Source organism: Antedon mediterranea, chromosome 4 (assembly GCF_964355755.1).
Source record: "Antedon mediterranea chromosome 4, ecAntMedi1.1, whole genome shotgun sequence".
Taxonomy (NCBI): Eukaryota; Metazoa; Echinodermata; class Crinoidea; order Comatulida; family Antedonidae; genus Antedon; species Antedon mediterranea.
This window is the reverse complement of record NC_092673.1, coordinates 15,827,755-15,845,299: the sequence shown is the minus strand read 5'-3', so window position 1 is coordinate 15,845,299 and position 17,545 is coordinate 15,827,755. Positions and strand designations below refer to the sequence as shown.

At 35.6% G+C, this 17,545-nt stretch overlaps 3 protein-coding genes across 3 annotated transcripts in view; all 3 read right to left on the bottom strand.

Moving 5' to 3' along the window:
- Window positions 1-4,601: 4,601 nt before the first annotated feature.
- LOC140046778 (alpha-L-iduronidase-like) overlaps window positions 4,602-17,545 on the bottom strand; it is a 98,079-nt gene continuing 85,135 nt past the window's right edge. Inside the window, exon 16 of the transcript XR_011844841.1 lies at window positions 4,602-5,949. The gene's annotated coding sequence lies outside the window, so the exon portion shown is untranslated. The remainder of the gene's footprint in view (window positions 5,950-17,545) is intronic.
- Window positions 10,319-11,592, bottom strand: LOC140048038 (uncharacterized). The gene has a single exon (XM_072093044.1). The coding sequence runs from the start codon at window positions 11,497-11,499 to the stop codon at window positions 10,369-10,371; it is 1,131 nt and encodes a 376-aa protein (XP_071949145.1). The 5' UTR covers window positions 11,500-11,592; the 3' UTR covers window positions 10,319-10,368.
- LOC140047595 (paraneoplastic antigen Ma2 homolog) lies at window positions 14,859-16,178 on the bottom strand. Its single transcript, XM_072092631.1, has one exon. The coding sequence runs from the start codon at window positions 16,176-16,178 to the stop codon at window positions 14,859-14,861; it is 1,320 nt and encodes a 439-aa protein (XP_071948732.1).

Below are 17,545 nucleotides of genomic sequence, written 5' to 3'. Positions count from 1 at the left end.
GATCTTTTGTTGATATTGTGCGGTGTTTAACCTGTTCAACACAGGAACAACGCATTTGGCAATCCAGAGCGACGCATTTGACAACTGTACGGTTCGGCAGAACAGCCTTAGTCAGACCAAGGCAATTTAACAACAGGATGCTGATCTCCGGAGACCAAAGGGTTTATTTGTGGCTGCGACACGATCAGTTCCACACCCCTTACTGATACTGCGCACCGTGGAATAATATGTACAGTACATTACTGTTAGTATTTGTCGGAGCCAGACATTAAGATCAAATGACTGTAACGAGTTCGTATTTTGACAAGGCTCACTGCCCTGTTGTTAGATTGCCTTGCTCAGACGAGCGGTAACCGTAAGCAGTAACAAAATATAGAATTTGTTATTTCTTATGACCATTTCCAAAACCCAAAGCGGACGGGCTGTTGAGAGGGGAAACATAAAAACATATTCTTATTTGGGTGGATTAACCTTAAGAAAAAACTCGGGGTACACATTTGAGCATGGTTAATCGGCATTAATTTATAAATTGTAAAACAAAACTTCTCTAAAAGATATATGTGAAAGTAACGTTACAGATGTTACTTTTTTGACGTAATTGTCAATTCTTCTTCTGTATCAGCAAATCTACTAAAATAATCAAATGTGTTATGAACTATGACTACTATCAGTAATTGAAGAGAAGAGTAAGTGTAATTGTTTGGTATTGATATTTATGAAATGCATTATGTATATAGACATAACAATTCATAAGTAATGTTAACATACACTACAACACTTTACAGCTTGTATGCTTATTAATTAACATAACTATAACGCATCGGCGATCATAGCCAGATAAAGTCTGACCTAATTGTATCTGTAAATATAATATATTTATAATATGTACTTTTTGGGTTCAATTTAAAATGGGCGAAATAAACGTTTTATTGTTTATTGTTAATGTCTGTCACAGCTGATATATTCCCATATAAATATGTAAACTGACGGTTATACAGTGCTATTTTAGTTCAGCAAATAGGCCTAATGTAAGAGTTTGGTGCATTGTGAATATTAAACAACATTATTAAAATCAAACTTGTTTCATTCATTGATTTGTATGACTATAATCGTTAGAGTAAACCTAGGTCTACTTTTTTATTTTTAATGGCGTTTTAGCTACTCTTCTTTTTTGTAATTACTGTATCTCCTTATTTTCTTCAGTTAGCCAAACTTTACAGAACTGCGCATGCTCACATTGCTGTCGCGATAACTTTCATATGACACGCCAAATATAGAAATTACAGGAGAAATCCCCCAAGCAACATTGTGACAAAAACATTTAAATGCCATACAGTGTTTAATTCATCTGCTTGTTATTTATGACGGACACTGGGTAATAAAATATTAATTAATACTCAATGCATACGCTCTTCGTCGATGTGTTACTGCTAATATGTTTAGGATGAGATATTTCTTAAGTATCGATTCATATCTAGACTAGATAATAGTATGGTATCATTATGTCACACATCATTTATGACCTACGTCTGAAGAACAATGTCAAGTAGCTTGACACATAAATAATCCCACGTGACTTTATGGTGATGCTCGTAAACGCCACTCAATTTTTATCATTTATGTATGATAGCCTCTGTATACCTAAATGTAAACGTTTTACCTAGGCTATACGTATTTATACGTATTTTAATATAATGTTGGATATAACATTTTAATGTTATATCCAACATTATATTCAACGACAATATCTCTTTCAAAGTTAAAGATGTATTGTCCCCCAAAAAAGATAAAAAAATGAAAATTAATAAATCAGACTTTGAATAGGCCATTTTGTCGTTTTAACAAAGTTAATCATTTCCATAGGAAAAAAAATGATGTTTTCAAAATAAACGGTTAAATTCAACCAAACACCTATTGAATTCAAGTCAATTTTTGCCTTCGATTATAGTTTTCAAGTAAATAATTTTTTTTGTGATCCATTTTTGGTCAAATAATAATACCTATTATGTGACATTAAAATGGCATATTAAAAAAACCATTAAAACAAAAAATATTTTTTCACTGGAAAAATACATCTTTAATCTTTAGTTTTATTTTTCAATTCATATTGAAAATTTCAATACCCTCATTTTTATTAAATAAGGAAACTACATGCGTGTTTATAAATGCTAATAATTTTAATACTTCCACAGCAAAAAAATACATACATTATGTCACAAAGGAATTTTTTCTTCTAATTAAGTTAATGTAAAACCAAGCACAATGACGCTATCGCTGTAATATTATTACTAACGCGTTACTTTGCGAATATGGCAAGTTCTAACGACGCCAAGTCACAGGCAAGGAAAAGGGTTAAACGAGGTAATATAATCGATTATAGTATATAATAATGAAGAGCCTGAAGGCCGGTTCTATATAAATGACAGTTATAACAGTCAATTTCCACCACTGTTCCCTGAAGGTACTGTAAAACAAGCATTATCGGCGGCTACAGAAATGTTAACACGAATCAGCTGACTTGTCTATAAATTCAAACTAGGCCATTAGGTACACATTTCAATATCCTTGATATAATAAAAAGATAATGCCAGCTAAATATTTATAACTGATCAACTTGAACTTATTAATAGCTTGTGATATTCAGTTGAATTCAAATATAAATGTATGTAATTCTTCAACATCTTCAGCAGCGTTTAAAGAAACTAGCACATCTTATGTAAGGGGTTACTCCCCCGGTGTACTAGTACACACACATCCCCCGTCACATACAGCCACTCATCAAAACTGGGCCCTCTGGAAGATCAGTGTTTGACTAAAGAAATACATGGGAATATTTAATAAATAAATAAAATAAACCTATTTATCGAAATTTCACTCATTAAAAGCTCTAAAACATTAAGCTTGATCCCCGGCCCCAATGTGAGAGGCACAACGCAAGTGAGTTGATGACCAATCACAAGCCATAGTTTGCATGATCTGTTCCACCGCGATGCGCTTACGTCTCATTATCGCGTTGCGTTCAAGTTTAAACCAAACTTCAGAGTATGCGTATTTCAAACAATACAGTCATCATTTCTTATTTTCTACTACTTTATAAATCATTCGTTTAATGTAAAATGATGTGACGTAACCGGAACAAAGTAAAATGGAAAAAAAAACACAATTTGGCTTTCAACATTACGCACCTCTTTAGAACTTTAAACGTCTGCATAAAACACATTAAAACAAATTCCAACAGTCGTTTTCTTATTCCATTAGTCCGATATTAAATCTGTTTGAATTGAATACATTAATCAATCAATCACGATATAGATTAGATACAATGACCGAGATTAAAATATTGAATCATACTGAACTTCTAGTATGTGAGATTATCAAGTCTGACAAAACTACTATATTTTATACCGTAGTGTCTAAATATTTGGTTTATACCCACGAGATAATTATTTGATCCATTTACACATGACCTGGTTTTGTGTAATGTAAAGAATATTGAAAGAACATCAACCAATAATTAATAAATTCTTCATTTATCTTTTCAAACATTGACATTAATAGGTCGGTTCAATTTATGTTTAGGATTCCGTTCAAAATTTGCATAAAATGTCACTGTATATAACATTTGTAAATGCATTGCCTTTATTAAACATTACAGATAAAAAAAAAGTATGAATAAAACAATCATGAACTTTAAATTTTCTTTAAAGCTCTGTCTGCACTCTCAAATTTGATATGACAAAAACAATGTGATGTTCCTATATATTGACGACATACTGATATATATGATGGTGTCATATCACTACCATATTTGAGCACATCACGTTTTTTTTTAGTGTAGACAGAGCTTAGGAATAGTGTAATAAAAGATCCCCCCCCCCCGTATCCTTGTTACGTCATTTATATTTACATACGTCACATACCTCAACCTTATATTTAAATGATGCGTTACGTAATTAATGGCGTTTAAGAAACGCTCGTTTACGTTAGTGTGATAGTGGGGTCATTTATAAGAATATAAGTACATTCTTTAACTAATTTCTGCTAATATAAGTATAAATATGCAACTAATCTATATACTCAGAACTGACATTAAATTAAATAGAAATGTATATCTACCTGGTACTGCAAACTTTCTCACAAATTGGTTTCGCTCCTTCTTGTCTTGAATCTTGTTATAACTCATTGACCCCTGACCTCTCTTATTGGTTTAACACGTTTTAAAGAAATATAAACCAAAAACGCTTATGAAACGCTGATCTAGTATCAAAAGATTGTAATTGTCATAAAACTTTAATTACCCATGACATCAATAACGCATAAGATAAGATGCATTGGTGCCGTAAATAATGTTTTCTCAAGTCACAAGAGACCTTAGAGATTTTCAATGGAAAAATTACAAATTATTATAGACTACAAAATAATGTATACAATGAAATAATATTTTTTTTGTATAAATATAATTCTATATAGACAGAAAGGAGACATGTTTAATGTTTCTAATTTTATTTTGATTGCAGCTGCAGCAGGTGGCTGTCTTTCAAAAATAGACTACAATCACATACACCTCATTACGTAATCTATTGCTTTCATTCAAGTGCAAGTGTCACCACAAAGAGAGAAATGGAATTTCTCTAGTTACCGGTGCAATTTGATATAAATATCATACGTCATAGTTCTAGCTACCTCGGGGGTCAATAGACAAGTACAATTTTTAGTAAACACACTTTTTAAATAAATCGTAACAAATCTTAATGTTTAATATTGTCATTGTTTCTTTTGCCTATGGATATTGAAGTGTTTCTTCAAACAACATCAATTGAAATGACAGGTACCTATCTCTTAACAACAGTGAAAACGTTAGGTAAATTTTGCTAAGCACACTTGACGTCACATCAATTTATTGCGACGGCTGCACGGCGAGCGCGCGCGGCGATATCGTAAATCTCGCAATGTAATCCTAATACGTTGTCAAAATATGGTAAAGCTAATAACAAAGCCCAAATAATCCATCGCCTGTGATTGGTTGAATTACTTGCGTTGCGCTGATGTCCTTTGCGTCCAACGATTACTTACTAGAAAAAGATGGGTATTCCACAGTACTCCATCAACTTTGTGACGTCATTCACTATCGTCGTCACACATTGGATACAAGTTCTATGGTGATCCATCATCACGCTCGGTTAAAGTACCGTTTTTCTCTCTCAATAATCGTATGCTTCATAAAATAATTTGATATGAAATACATCTGATCCATGATTGAAATTCTAAATCAATGTTGATGACGGAACGCGTCTCGCCTATCAATTAAATTGATAACACTTTATTTATTACCTAAAGGAAATTTTAATCCTGATATACAGTACATATTTAATATAAAAGCTACACTATAATTGGAATTGAAAACACATTTCCTGCAACGGACCATTTAACTAACCGTATAATTATGTGCTGGTAACATATACAAATAATAATGCTAGCCGTGACGGCGATACATTTGTTTTGTATCTAACAAATACAGAGTCCTTTTCCATAAAAAAAAAAACACAAACAAAACAGATGGTAAAAATAGTAGTAATAATTTGTTAGAAGTAATTCTTGCATAGGGAGGGAGGGAGGGAGGTTGGGGGGTGGGGGGTGTCGATTGAGCCGGCCCGAGATTGGCATATTATACTAATCATAATTGCACTTAGTCACCATCAAATATCATTTTGTCTAAACTTTTATTACACATATCAAGTTATCAATCTTTTAATGCTAATTCATAAGTAATCAATCCAAAGTATACACTTTAAAAGTTCAATATTAGCGAGTTATAGTACATATTGAGTTGAATAGCTTGCAGGAATTACAATTCTTCATTTGTCTTTCAGTCCTGTCGTTACCTCGTCGTATTCCCGGGTCGTATTACCACGATGCTGGTTAATATATTCACAATTGTAACAGATCATCCTAAACAATTTAAATAAAACAGAAAGTTATTATTCAAGAAGCATACTTCAAAATAAAGCTAAGTTCACAAGAGTAAACTCCCTCTTTAGTTGTCAAGTGTTGACAAGAATGTCATTACTTACAGTCTAAATCAATAGAACTAAAGGGTGTGGCCGCTTCTTTCACTCATCGTATATTTATATTTATTATATTTATTTTTTTATATATTTATTAATTTTGTATTTTTATAGTTTATTTTGTATTTACTCTTTGCATTGATTGAGGGTCCCTAATGATCAGCTTATCTTTTAAATAAATAAATAAAAACCTCTAATGAGTGTTTTACACGAAAGGTTCTCATTCATGCTTCGGGAAACCCGAGTCTCTGGTAGCATTTCACGGATAAAATTTAATTTTAAGTAAGACGTGAGTTGCTGTTAAATCACATTTACGAATGACGTTTAAAGTTATTTATTTCGTTAAGTTCCCTTTTATTTCATCAAGGTAAATAAATCGTTTACAATAACATTCAATTTCCATAGAAAGAGATGCATTACAATCATTTTAAGAATATAATATTAAACTCATTTTATAAACATATGTCATCAGGTATAAATCCATGTTGTTCTGACTCCCATGCAGTTCTAAATTTAGATACATACACATCCATGTCCTTGTCCCTTTGACTATAGAAATAATGTTTATTAATTCCATTTATCTCTTGCTTCATTCTCGTATCCCAACATCTCTGCTAAGTGCAGCAATCAATACGAAAGATCTTTTTCAATTAAGTTTGGAACCGGGTTTTAGTATTATTTAGTAGTTTTCGAGTTGTAATTAGAAAATCACTGAAAAGTAGGCCCCACATGATGGGTTTTGAATAATTCAGCTGTATTTTACTTACTAACATGTTCCTATCATCAGTGCATTTAACCTCAATCTTTCTAAACTTGAAATATAATTTATAATTTCACCAAGAGTGAAAGGAACTAGATGGTTTTAAGGGCGGATAAGAAGTACGGTATAGGCCAACCAGGCGGTCATGTAGAATATAGATTTGCTTTTGAGATTTAAGTTTCTTTATTTATAAATGAAGATCAACCAATGCTGTACATTTATAAATATCAAAAATCAATTTCGTTTTCTTATTTCCACTTCGGTCCGATATGCAATTACGTTGGATATTTTTATATACAGTACAACAGTAATCTCTTATCTGTCTATGTCTATCCTCTTTTGGTCCTTTGGAAAATAAGGCCGCACTCGGTTACTGGCCACAGGGTTGGCTTAGTTACATCATTTCTATTCCAACTCTGTTCCCTCTTTTTCACCATCCGTCTTTTCTTGTTGTTTTTGCACGTTCAACTCTTCCCTTGTTGAGCCGTAAAAAATGTGCAAAAATCACATTTTTGCAAATAAACACATTTGTGCAAACATTTTGTCATCAAATGTGCGAACAACAACATTTGTGCAAACATGGCAGGATTACTCTAAAAGTTATTGTCAAATCTTTACTAAATTGAAATCACAGATAGATATGTTATCAGGAATATTACTTCATTACATTTTGGGTGAAATCTGAACCAGGATTCCAATTCTGGACCACTTTTTATTATTATTTTCAGACCTGCTAAGGTTAAAAACTAGGATGCAATTTTCAAAAGTGGGCGATCTGATACTGAGCAGTCTTAATAAATAAAATTAAATATAAAATATTATTAATAATAAAAATTGAAAGGCTGTATAGATTACCATTATACCAAACTCACATTCACAAGGTTTAGTACAATTACCCTAATCACGCTCAGCACTAAGACAAAAACAATAATGTCAGAGGAATAGGCCTATATAGGGGAATTATACTTTAGACAGAGGTTGCACTCTTGGAGTACCCTTCTAGTTTTAATACTTATTCTACTCAATTTCAACATAGCAAACAGGTGCATTATCTCTCTCACTAGTTTTGACTATTGATTTAGTAATTTGTTACTATTTTAATTAATATCAAACAAATAAGAATTTCTTATGAACAAACAACACCATTCACCTATGATCAGCGTTTATTATCTTTGCGTTTTTACTGGTAGACGCTACTGCACGCACTGAATGCAAACATTGATAATTGGTAAATTTAAGTGCTAAATTAAATTAATAAATTTATTTTGTGCATACTTACCTAGATAAACTAATATTTGTTCTTTTCTCAACCGAACACTATTATTGTATTTCCTACGGTGGAATGTACTTCTCGGGTTAGAATTTATCTTTAATAATGGCAACGATATTTCCTTTCAATTGATTTTTTTATTTTTGATATTCTTATTTTATTGAGTTTATTGCGAGTGAAAGGGCACTTTGAGTAATGGTAGTATACTTATCTGTCTATGTTATCTGTTTTTACAGCGATTAATAGTGCATTATCAAGTGATACACTTTTCTAAGTGTAACCGCTCTACACACAACACAAAATATTATCGACTTAGGGTTGAGGTGAGCGGGGTTCGAGTTGATTGGGGCAGCGGCACTAGACACACATAGATAATAAATAAAAGAGTACACAATAGTTGGCTTATAGTAGATGTGTTATTATTCTAAATCGTAATACAAATTATACAATATGCGACTTATAATTAAGTATGCTTAAAGATTTAGATAACAAGTCAAACTTAAGTTTGTTGACAACTGGCAGTGGTCGAGCTTGTCCCCTTTTTGGTGTGGTAAACCCGTTCGAAGTTTGATGCTTATACACTCCACCGATTCCCTCGTCTGGCTGTGGACTTTACACACAGAATCCAACTTGGGCAATCTTCCCTCAACCTGAATTTGTTGAGCAAGGAATAAGTGTAAATACAACTTCTTTCAGAACGTACAAAAAGTATCAGGGAGGACCTGACTGCTCTCAATAGATTTAGAGTTGAGTTGTGTACTACGGTAGCCTTTTTGTATTTAATTCCTATAACTACAGAATTCTCTATACAGGAGGCTTCATTCAAGGATAATTTAGGATTAGCTAATAAATCATAGCCTAGTGAGTATATAATGACAGGGTCTTATTACTACACTCTAACTTACATATAAACATACAATCAATACGATATAAGGTGGTCAAACATATAGTACATATTTACAATATATCAAGTTGTATCTAAGATAATAAATTCATTGCTGGACAACGAGCAATGATAAACATAAAAGTAGTATCCTATATGTAGTTAACAAGTACAACTAAAGGACTTAGCTATGTTACTTACGCTACAAAATAATAAGTTTATGTTGGTTATCTTACCTGAATTTGTTGAGCAAGGAATAAGTGTAAATACAACTTCTTTCAGAACGTACAAAAAGTATCAGGGAGGACCTGACTGCTCTCAATAGATTTAGAGTTGAGTTGTGATTTTTCCCAACTCTGCAGTCTTTTTTATATATCTTGGCCCCACCCTGTTGTTCCGAAATACATTCCTGGACCATTATCTAATGGTAGATGATGGTGGCCCTATTTCCTTATTTGGAGTTTGATCAGCTAATAGTTTATTGCTTAAAATAATTAGCTCATACTTAAAGTATGTTGGTCAGTACTTTGTTTGTTTGTAAGGAAGTAGGAATGTGTAAATGTTGCAATTTCCTTGGACTGGCACACTTTTGTGGCCTGGGTTACCCTTCATCTTCTTAGACTGGCACACTTTTGTAGCCTGGGTTACCCTTCATCTTCTTTGACTGGCACACTTTTGTGGCCTGGGTTACCCTTCATCTTCTTAGACTGGCACACTTTTGTGGCCTGGGTTACCCTTCATCTTCTTAGACTGGCACACTTTTGTGGCCTGGGTTACCCTTCATCTTCTTAGACTGGCACACTTTTGTGGCCTGGGTTACCCTTCATCTTCTTAGACTGGCACACTTTTGTGGCCTGGGTTACCCTTCATCTTCTTAGACTGGCACACTTTTGTGGCCTGGGTTACCCTTCATCTTCTTAGACTGGCACACTTTTGTGGCCTGGGTTACCCTTCATCTTCTTTGACTGGCACACTTTTGTGGCCTGGGTTACCCTTCATCTTCTTAGACTGGCACACTTTTGTGGCCTGGGTTACCCTTCATCTTCTTTGACTGGCACACTTTTGTAGCCTGGGTTACCCTTCATCTTCTTTGACTGGCACACTTTTGTGGCCTGGGTTACCCTTCATCTTCTTTGACTGGCCTACTTTTGTAGCCTGGGTTACACTCACCCTGCCAAAATATTCGTCCGTCCCCGGACGACGCTCAACAAACTCAATGGTAACCAACATTTACATTAAAAGTAGTGCTTAACTACGTCACCATTTAGTTTTTGATCGTAATTCACCTGTCTTAATACATAAAATATACAGTGAAAAAAAAATATTACATTGAAAAGGAATCAAAATTGGCGTGTATATATAAACATATAGTAAAAATAACATTATAAAATTAATTCGGCTTAGAGCCTCTTAAAAGTGATAATTGAGATTGCATCATATCAGCAAACATTTGGTTTTGCATCCCAATGACTTGGACCACCATATTAGAAGTTGATGTAACTTGTTGGCCGGGAGCAAAATAACCTAACCTTTCTGGCTGTGTTCTTAGCCGTTTAGGACGTAAGGTATCATCTGTATTAGCCTGTGGTTCGTGGACATCAGGTTGAATATCAGGCTCATTATTAGCATTATCAATATTAACATTATCATTGTTGTCTAAATTATGAATAACAGCATCTTCGAAATCATTAATATCATGGTTAACTATTACATCTTCCTCATTGATCTGAGGTTCTATTTCGTTAACAATTGGGGTTTCTATAATAGTTTGAGCCACGTTTTGGTCATTACCCAGATTAGGAGGTATAGATGGATCTGTTGGTTGTTGAAGTGTGCGAACTGAATTTGGAATGTAATAATCTAAATCACTATCACTTGTTTCATGTCCAGATAGTTCTGGCTGTGGGACAGTTGACTTAGGCGTTTTGTGCCCTTGTCGAGTGACAGGCTTTCTCTGTCTTTGTTTTTCTTTAGTACCACTTTTAGGGGGAGTTTCCTTTGCTGTAGCAAACCTACATGGGAGTAGCATATTTCTATGCAATGTTCTAGTAGGACCATCACTATCTTCAGGCTCTATCTTGTACACAGGGTTGTCCCCTATTTGTTCCAAAACCACATAAATAGTTTCTTCCCACCTATCAGCAAGTTTATGTTTACCCCTTAAGCGCACATTTTTTACTAGTACCCTATCACCCTTGCAAATAGTGCATTCACGCACTTTACTATCATATCGGGCTTTATTGGCATTAGCTTTCTTGGTTGCCATTTCCTGGGCTAATTTGTGTGCTGTTTCTAGGCGATGTCGTAATTTGTCGGCATATCCCCTTGGAGAAAATGAACCATTTTGATTTGGGTCAATACCTAGTTGGATGTCAATTGGGAGGCGGGCTTCTCTACCAAACATTAAATAATATGGGGACATTCCCGTAGCATCATTCTTAGTACAATTGTATGCATGCACTAAGGGTGCAACATGGTCTCGCCAATGTTCTTTCTTTTGGTTTTCTAGAGTGCCTAGCATTTTAAGCAGGGTTTGGTTAAACCGTTCTACCTGACCATTACCCTGGGGATGGTATGGGGTTGTACGAGATTTTCTTACTCCTAAATATTTACATAAATCTTGGATAAGTTTTGATTCGAAATCTCTGCCTTGATCTGAATGTAATTGTTTTGGAAAGCCATAATGTTGAAAGACATTATTCCACAGAGCTTTTGCTACTGTGGGGGCTTTTTGGTCCTTAGTTGGGATAGCAATAGCATATCTAGTGAAATGGTCAGTCACAACTAATACATTTCTAGTATCCTTAGAATCAGGTTCTATAGACAGAAAGTCAATACACATTAATTCCATAGGCATGGTGGTTCTGACACTAACTAGGGGGGCTGCTTTGGTAGCACGGGCCTTTCTTCGGACACATCGTTCACAACACCTACATTTATCTTCAATTTGGGAGGACATACGAGGCCAATAAAATCTGGATCGGGCAAGATCCAAGGTCCGTTCCATCCCAGGGTGACCAATGTCATCATGTAAGCCAGTAAATGCTTTATCTCTATAAGCGGTTGGAAGTACTAATTGCAATTGCATAGCTCCGATATTATTTACAAATTGGCGGTATAGAATATTATCTTTTACCAATAATTTATCAAACTGTCTCAGGAGTAGCCTAGTTTCCTCGGGTAATTTTGTGAGTTCATCTTGTGTAGGTTTCCGTTTGTTATATACAAATTTAAAAATAGGTTTTATATTAGGGTCTTGTTGTTGATGCTCTACCCACTCCGCTGCAGTAACATTAGGCAAGGTTGACTGCCCATCTATAGGCCTAATAGGGTTATCATAGATGGCGGGGATTGCATCAGGAGAATCACTAACTGACTCAACTAAGGGTGTTGTATCATTAGGTATAGTAGACTTTTTAACTATTTTAGCATTACAGACTGCTGTGAACGAACAGGATGAAAATTTTACTCTACCTAACACTTCGTCAGCTTTCTCTTGATATTGTTCGTATTCAAAGTCATTGGAAGGGGGGTCATGTGGGCGACGACTAAGACCGTCTGCATCTTGATTGTTTCTACCTGCTTTGTATTTAATATCAAAGTTGTAATTGACCAGGGCGGCAAGCCACCTTTGTCCTGTAGCGTCAAGCTTAGCTGTCGTCAACACGTACGTTAAGGGGTTATTATCGGTGTAAATTACAAATCGTTGACCATAAAGATAGTCAGTAAATGTCTCAGTCACCGCCCATTTTAGGGCAAGAAACTCTAATTTATGAGCAGGATAATTGGCTTCACTTTTGGATAACCCACGACTAGCATAGGCAATTACCCTCTTTATCCCATTTATCTCTTGATATAGGGCTGCACCTAACCCGCTTGTGCTAGCGTCGGTATGTAGAATAAATGGTGAATTGTAGTCTGCGAATCCTAATATAGGGGCTGAAGACAATTTATCTATTAGTACATCAAATGCCACCTGACATGATTCGGACCAGTTAGTACCAAATGGGGTATTAGGACTAGGGCGCCTTTCTGAGGGAGTATTGGATTTAGGTTTTTTGAACGTTTTACCTCGTTTACGTATTGGGTCATACTTAGTCATAAGTTGGTTTAATGGTTTGGCAATATGGCTATAATGCTGTATAAATCGTCGATAATAACCAGCAAAACCTAGAAATGATTTCAATTCTTTTACATTTGAGGGGCGGGGCCAAGATTTGACAGCCTCTACCTTATCTGGGTCAGTGCTTACCCCATCCTCTGAAATGACATGGCCCAAGCACTTAATGGAAGTTTGGGCAAAATTGCACTTGTCTGGATTTAGTTTCAAGCCATACTCTTCAAGCCTAGATAATACTTTGTCTAACTTAGCTAGGTGTTCGTCTAGTGTGGTTGAAAAAACTAGTAAGTCATCTAAATAAACTAGAACGTCGGAGAATGTTAACTCCCCCATGCACTTCTCCATTAGTCGCTGGAAGGTGGCGGGGGCATTAGTGATCCCTTGGGGCATTCGGTTAAATTCATAGAATCCCAATGGGCACCAAAATGCAGTTTTTGCTTTATCCTCCTCAGCCATTTCAATTTTGTAATAGCCTGATTTGAGGTCAAGACATGAGAACCATTTGGCACCACGTAAGGTTGTAAGGGCATCTTCAATGTTGGGGACGTTGTATTGGTCCCTAACCGTCCTAGAATTTAGAAGTCTGTAATCTATACATAATCGAATTTCGTTAGTCTTCTTTTTCCTGACTAATACTATAGGAGAACTATACTGGCTTTCGGACTCTCTAATGATGTTCTTCCTTAATAAATCTTGAATGTGGTCCCTAGCATCATTGAAATCAGATGGGGGTATCCTCCTACAAGGTTGACGGAATGGGGTGTCATTAGTTAGGTGTATTTTATGTTTTACAGCCGAAGTTCTCCCTATATCTAAATCATTCTTTGAAAAAACATTCGGATGATTATTAAGTAAATTAATAAATTTCGCCTTATCTATATGTGAAATTGGCGAGCTATCAAAATTAAAATTGTTTGAGGCCGTACTTGAGTTACAGTGAACTTCCGGACTGTGATGCGTTATAGACTGGGGGATGAAAGCAGTGGCAATCTTAAAGTTTCTATTTAGCCTAATTTCTTTACTAGAATTTGACAAAGGAACTCTAAGTTTAACTGGGCCCATATGTTCTAACTTGACTATTAAGGGTGTGATTAAAAGCCCTCCAGGAAGTGGGGTATCCGGGGATGCTTCAATTAACACATCTAAGTTAGGGTGTACTGTGTTCTTTATAACACATTCTACCTCTACTATTTTTCCTCTAGGTATTGTCATAGGAGAACATATTTTAACGGGGCCTAGTTTATCTTTCTTAGCCTTATCCTCTTTATACACTTCAGCCCAAGCAGAGTGTATGGGGCCTACTTTCCTTCCCTTTTTCTTAGTATTTGTCCAGCCAGTGGCCAGATCCCGAACTATACTGGTGTTGGTGCCCATTAACATAGACAGTCCCTTCCCTAATTTGGGGCACACTAAAGCTAATGTTGGGAATTGTTTAGTATAGCCCGTCTGGACTTTAGGAAACGTTAAATTGACCTCTATATAACCTAGATAAGGTACGTTCTGACCGCCAGCACCAGTTACTATTAAATCGGTTAATGGGTATATAGGCTTATCCCTTAATTTATCTTTATAAAAATCTTCACTGATACATGTAACCTGCGAGCCTGTATCTAACATTGCATTACATATATGACCGTCAACAATTATTGTTACGACACTAGGGTCGCCTATAAGATTATTAGTTTGTGATATTGCACTATGGAGTAAATTATTGGATGTTTTTGTTCCAGTGTTTCCCTTTCTCTTTTGTTGGGACCTTTTTACTGATGGGGCAGACCGTTGTCCCTTCTTCCCGGATGCCCTCTGCCGTTTCCCGCCTGATTAAACCGTTTGACCAATTTCTGCTGTACTAATGTGGCATTAGTTGGGTTGGGACAACCCCTCATGTGGTGCCCATCCTCGCCACAATTATAACATATTTTAGGCCTAGTGTTTGGCGCAGGTGAAGAACGCGTTTTTGGGTTAGGAGTGGACTCTGGTGGGCTTGGTGTTGATTTGAGGTGATGTAGCTCAGTTCTAAGAACTTCTACCTCATGACTAAGGGCTTCATAGCTACATAACGCAGCCTTGGCACTAACTGCCTTAGGTGTTCGCTTTTCTGCCCTAGCCCTACTATTAATTTCCTCACTTCTAACTTCTTTAATCAGTGTTAAATAAGTAGGGGGATTTGATTTGCGTTGTTTCAGGTTTAATGTAGATGATAGCATCTCGTCATATACTAGCCCACGGACAAATTGAGCTAGTCTCATATGGTCAGCCTTTGCTACCCCAACTGCCCCAGCCTTTGTTGCCCTAGTTAGATTTTCATCTAGGCGCATTAAAAATTTAGAGGGCAGTTCCCCTTCCGACTGATATGTCTCCCTAAATAGAGTATAGAGGTCATCTGCATCCACTGCCAAACCATAGACCTCATTAAGTACATCATGGCATTCCCTAGCAGTTGATTTATCAGTCACTTTATTTAGGATATTAAGTGCTGGAGGAAAGAGACTTTGACTTAAGATGCTCTTTTGTTCAGCCTGTGATAAGCTATCATCCCTTAAAAGTTGTTGGACTAGTTGAGACCAAGTCTCAAAGTCTACCTCATTTGAAGGGATTGGCACCCGTCCCGAAAACTGTCGTAACCGACGAACACCGGCCGTACGGGGCACGTTGTTGCCTATTAGGTGTTTTACTACTACTTCTTTGGTGTCGGAGGGGATGGAGTCTAGCCTAAGATCGTTCAGGGTTTTCCCATGTTCTAAGAGAAATTTTTGTAGTTGTCCCTGGAAATCTGTGGGTAGGATATGGGTGTCCTTTTCTGGGGTTTTCCCATCCCATGTTATAATAGTCCAGGTTTCGTTATCTGTGTGGTCAATGGTTGTGGGGATATTTAGATCTACTACAGGTTTGGAAAACGAAAGTAGTAATTGAAAAGTGATATCTGTTTCATCTATAACTTCAACAACCTGGGATCGATCTATTTCTTTGAATGCATTAGGTATTCTATCGTGACTATAATTGGCCTTCAATACACCCCTTAATGCAATAGCATGATTAGGATCGACCTTATGTTTAATACACCAGTCATATATATCCATGGTATACAAAATAAGAAGTTACAATTGTAAATTAAAATAAGTGAAATTACGATCAAATATTACAAATTATAAAACAATAATTAGATATATAAGGGTACAAAAATATTATAAAGTAAAATTGAAAAGCATGAAATATAATACAATGATAAAAATATGCAATATAGTAGGTATATAATTATAAATTTATTATCTGACTAGTGCCTTTTCAAGCCCCACATTGGGCGCCAGTTTTTATGTAACCGCTCTACACACAACACAAACGATTATCGACTTAGGGTTGAGGTGAGCGGGGTTCGAGTTGATTGGGGCAGCGGCACTAGACACACATAGATAATAAATAAAAGAGTACACAATAGTTGGCTTATAGTAGATGTGTTATTATTCTAAATCGTAATACAAATTATACAATATGCGACTTATAATTAAGTATGCTTAAAGATTTAGATAACAAGTCAAACTTAAGTTTGTTGACAACTGGCAGTGGTCGAGCTTGTCCCCTTTTTGGTGTGGTAAACCCGTTCGAAGTTTGATGCTTATACACTCCACCGATTCCCTCGTCTGGCTGTGGACTTTACACACAGAATCCAACTTGGGCAATCTTCCCTCAACCTGAATTTGTTGAACAAGGAATAAGTGTAAATAAAACTTCTTTCAGAACGTACAAAAAGTATCAGGGAGGACCTGACTGCTCTCAATAGATTTAGAGTTGAGTTGTGTACTACGGTAGCCTTTTTGTATTTAATTCCTATAACTACAGAATTCTCTATACAGGAGGCTTCATTCAAGGATAATTTAGGATTAGCTAATAAATCATAGCCTAGTGAGTATATAATGACAGGGTCTTATTACTACACTCTAACTTACATATAAACATACAATCAATACGATATAAGGTGGTCAAACATATAGTACATATTTACAATATATCAAGTTGTATCTAAGATAATAAATTCATTGCTGGACAACGAGCAATGATAAACATAAAAGTAGTATCCTATATGTAGTTAACAAGTACAACTAAAGGACTTAGCTATGTTACTTACGCTACAAAATAATAAGTTTATGTTGGTTATCTTACCTGAATTTGTTGAGCAAGGAATAAGTGTAAATACAACTTCTTTCAGAACGTACAAAAAGTATCAGGGAGGACCTGACTGCTCTCAATAGATTTAGAGTTGAGTTGTGATTTTTCCCAACTCTGCAGTCTTTTTTATATATCTTGGCCCCACCCTGTTGTTCCGAAATACATTCCTGGACCATTATCTAATGGTAGATGATGGTGGCCCTATTTCCTTATTTGGAGTTTGATCAGCTAATAGTTTATCCTTAAAATAATTAGCTCATACTTAAAGTATGTTGGTCAGTAC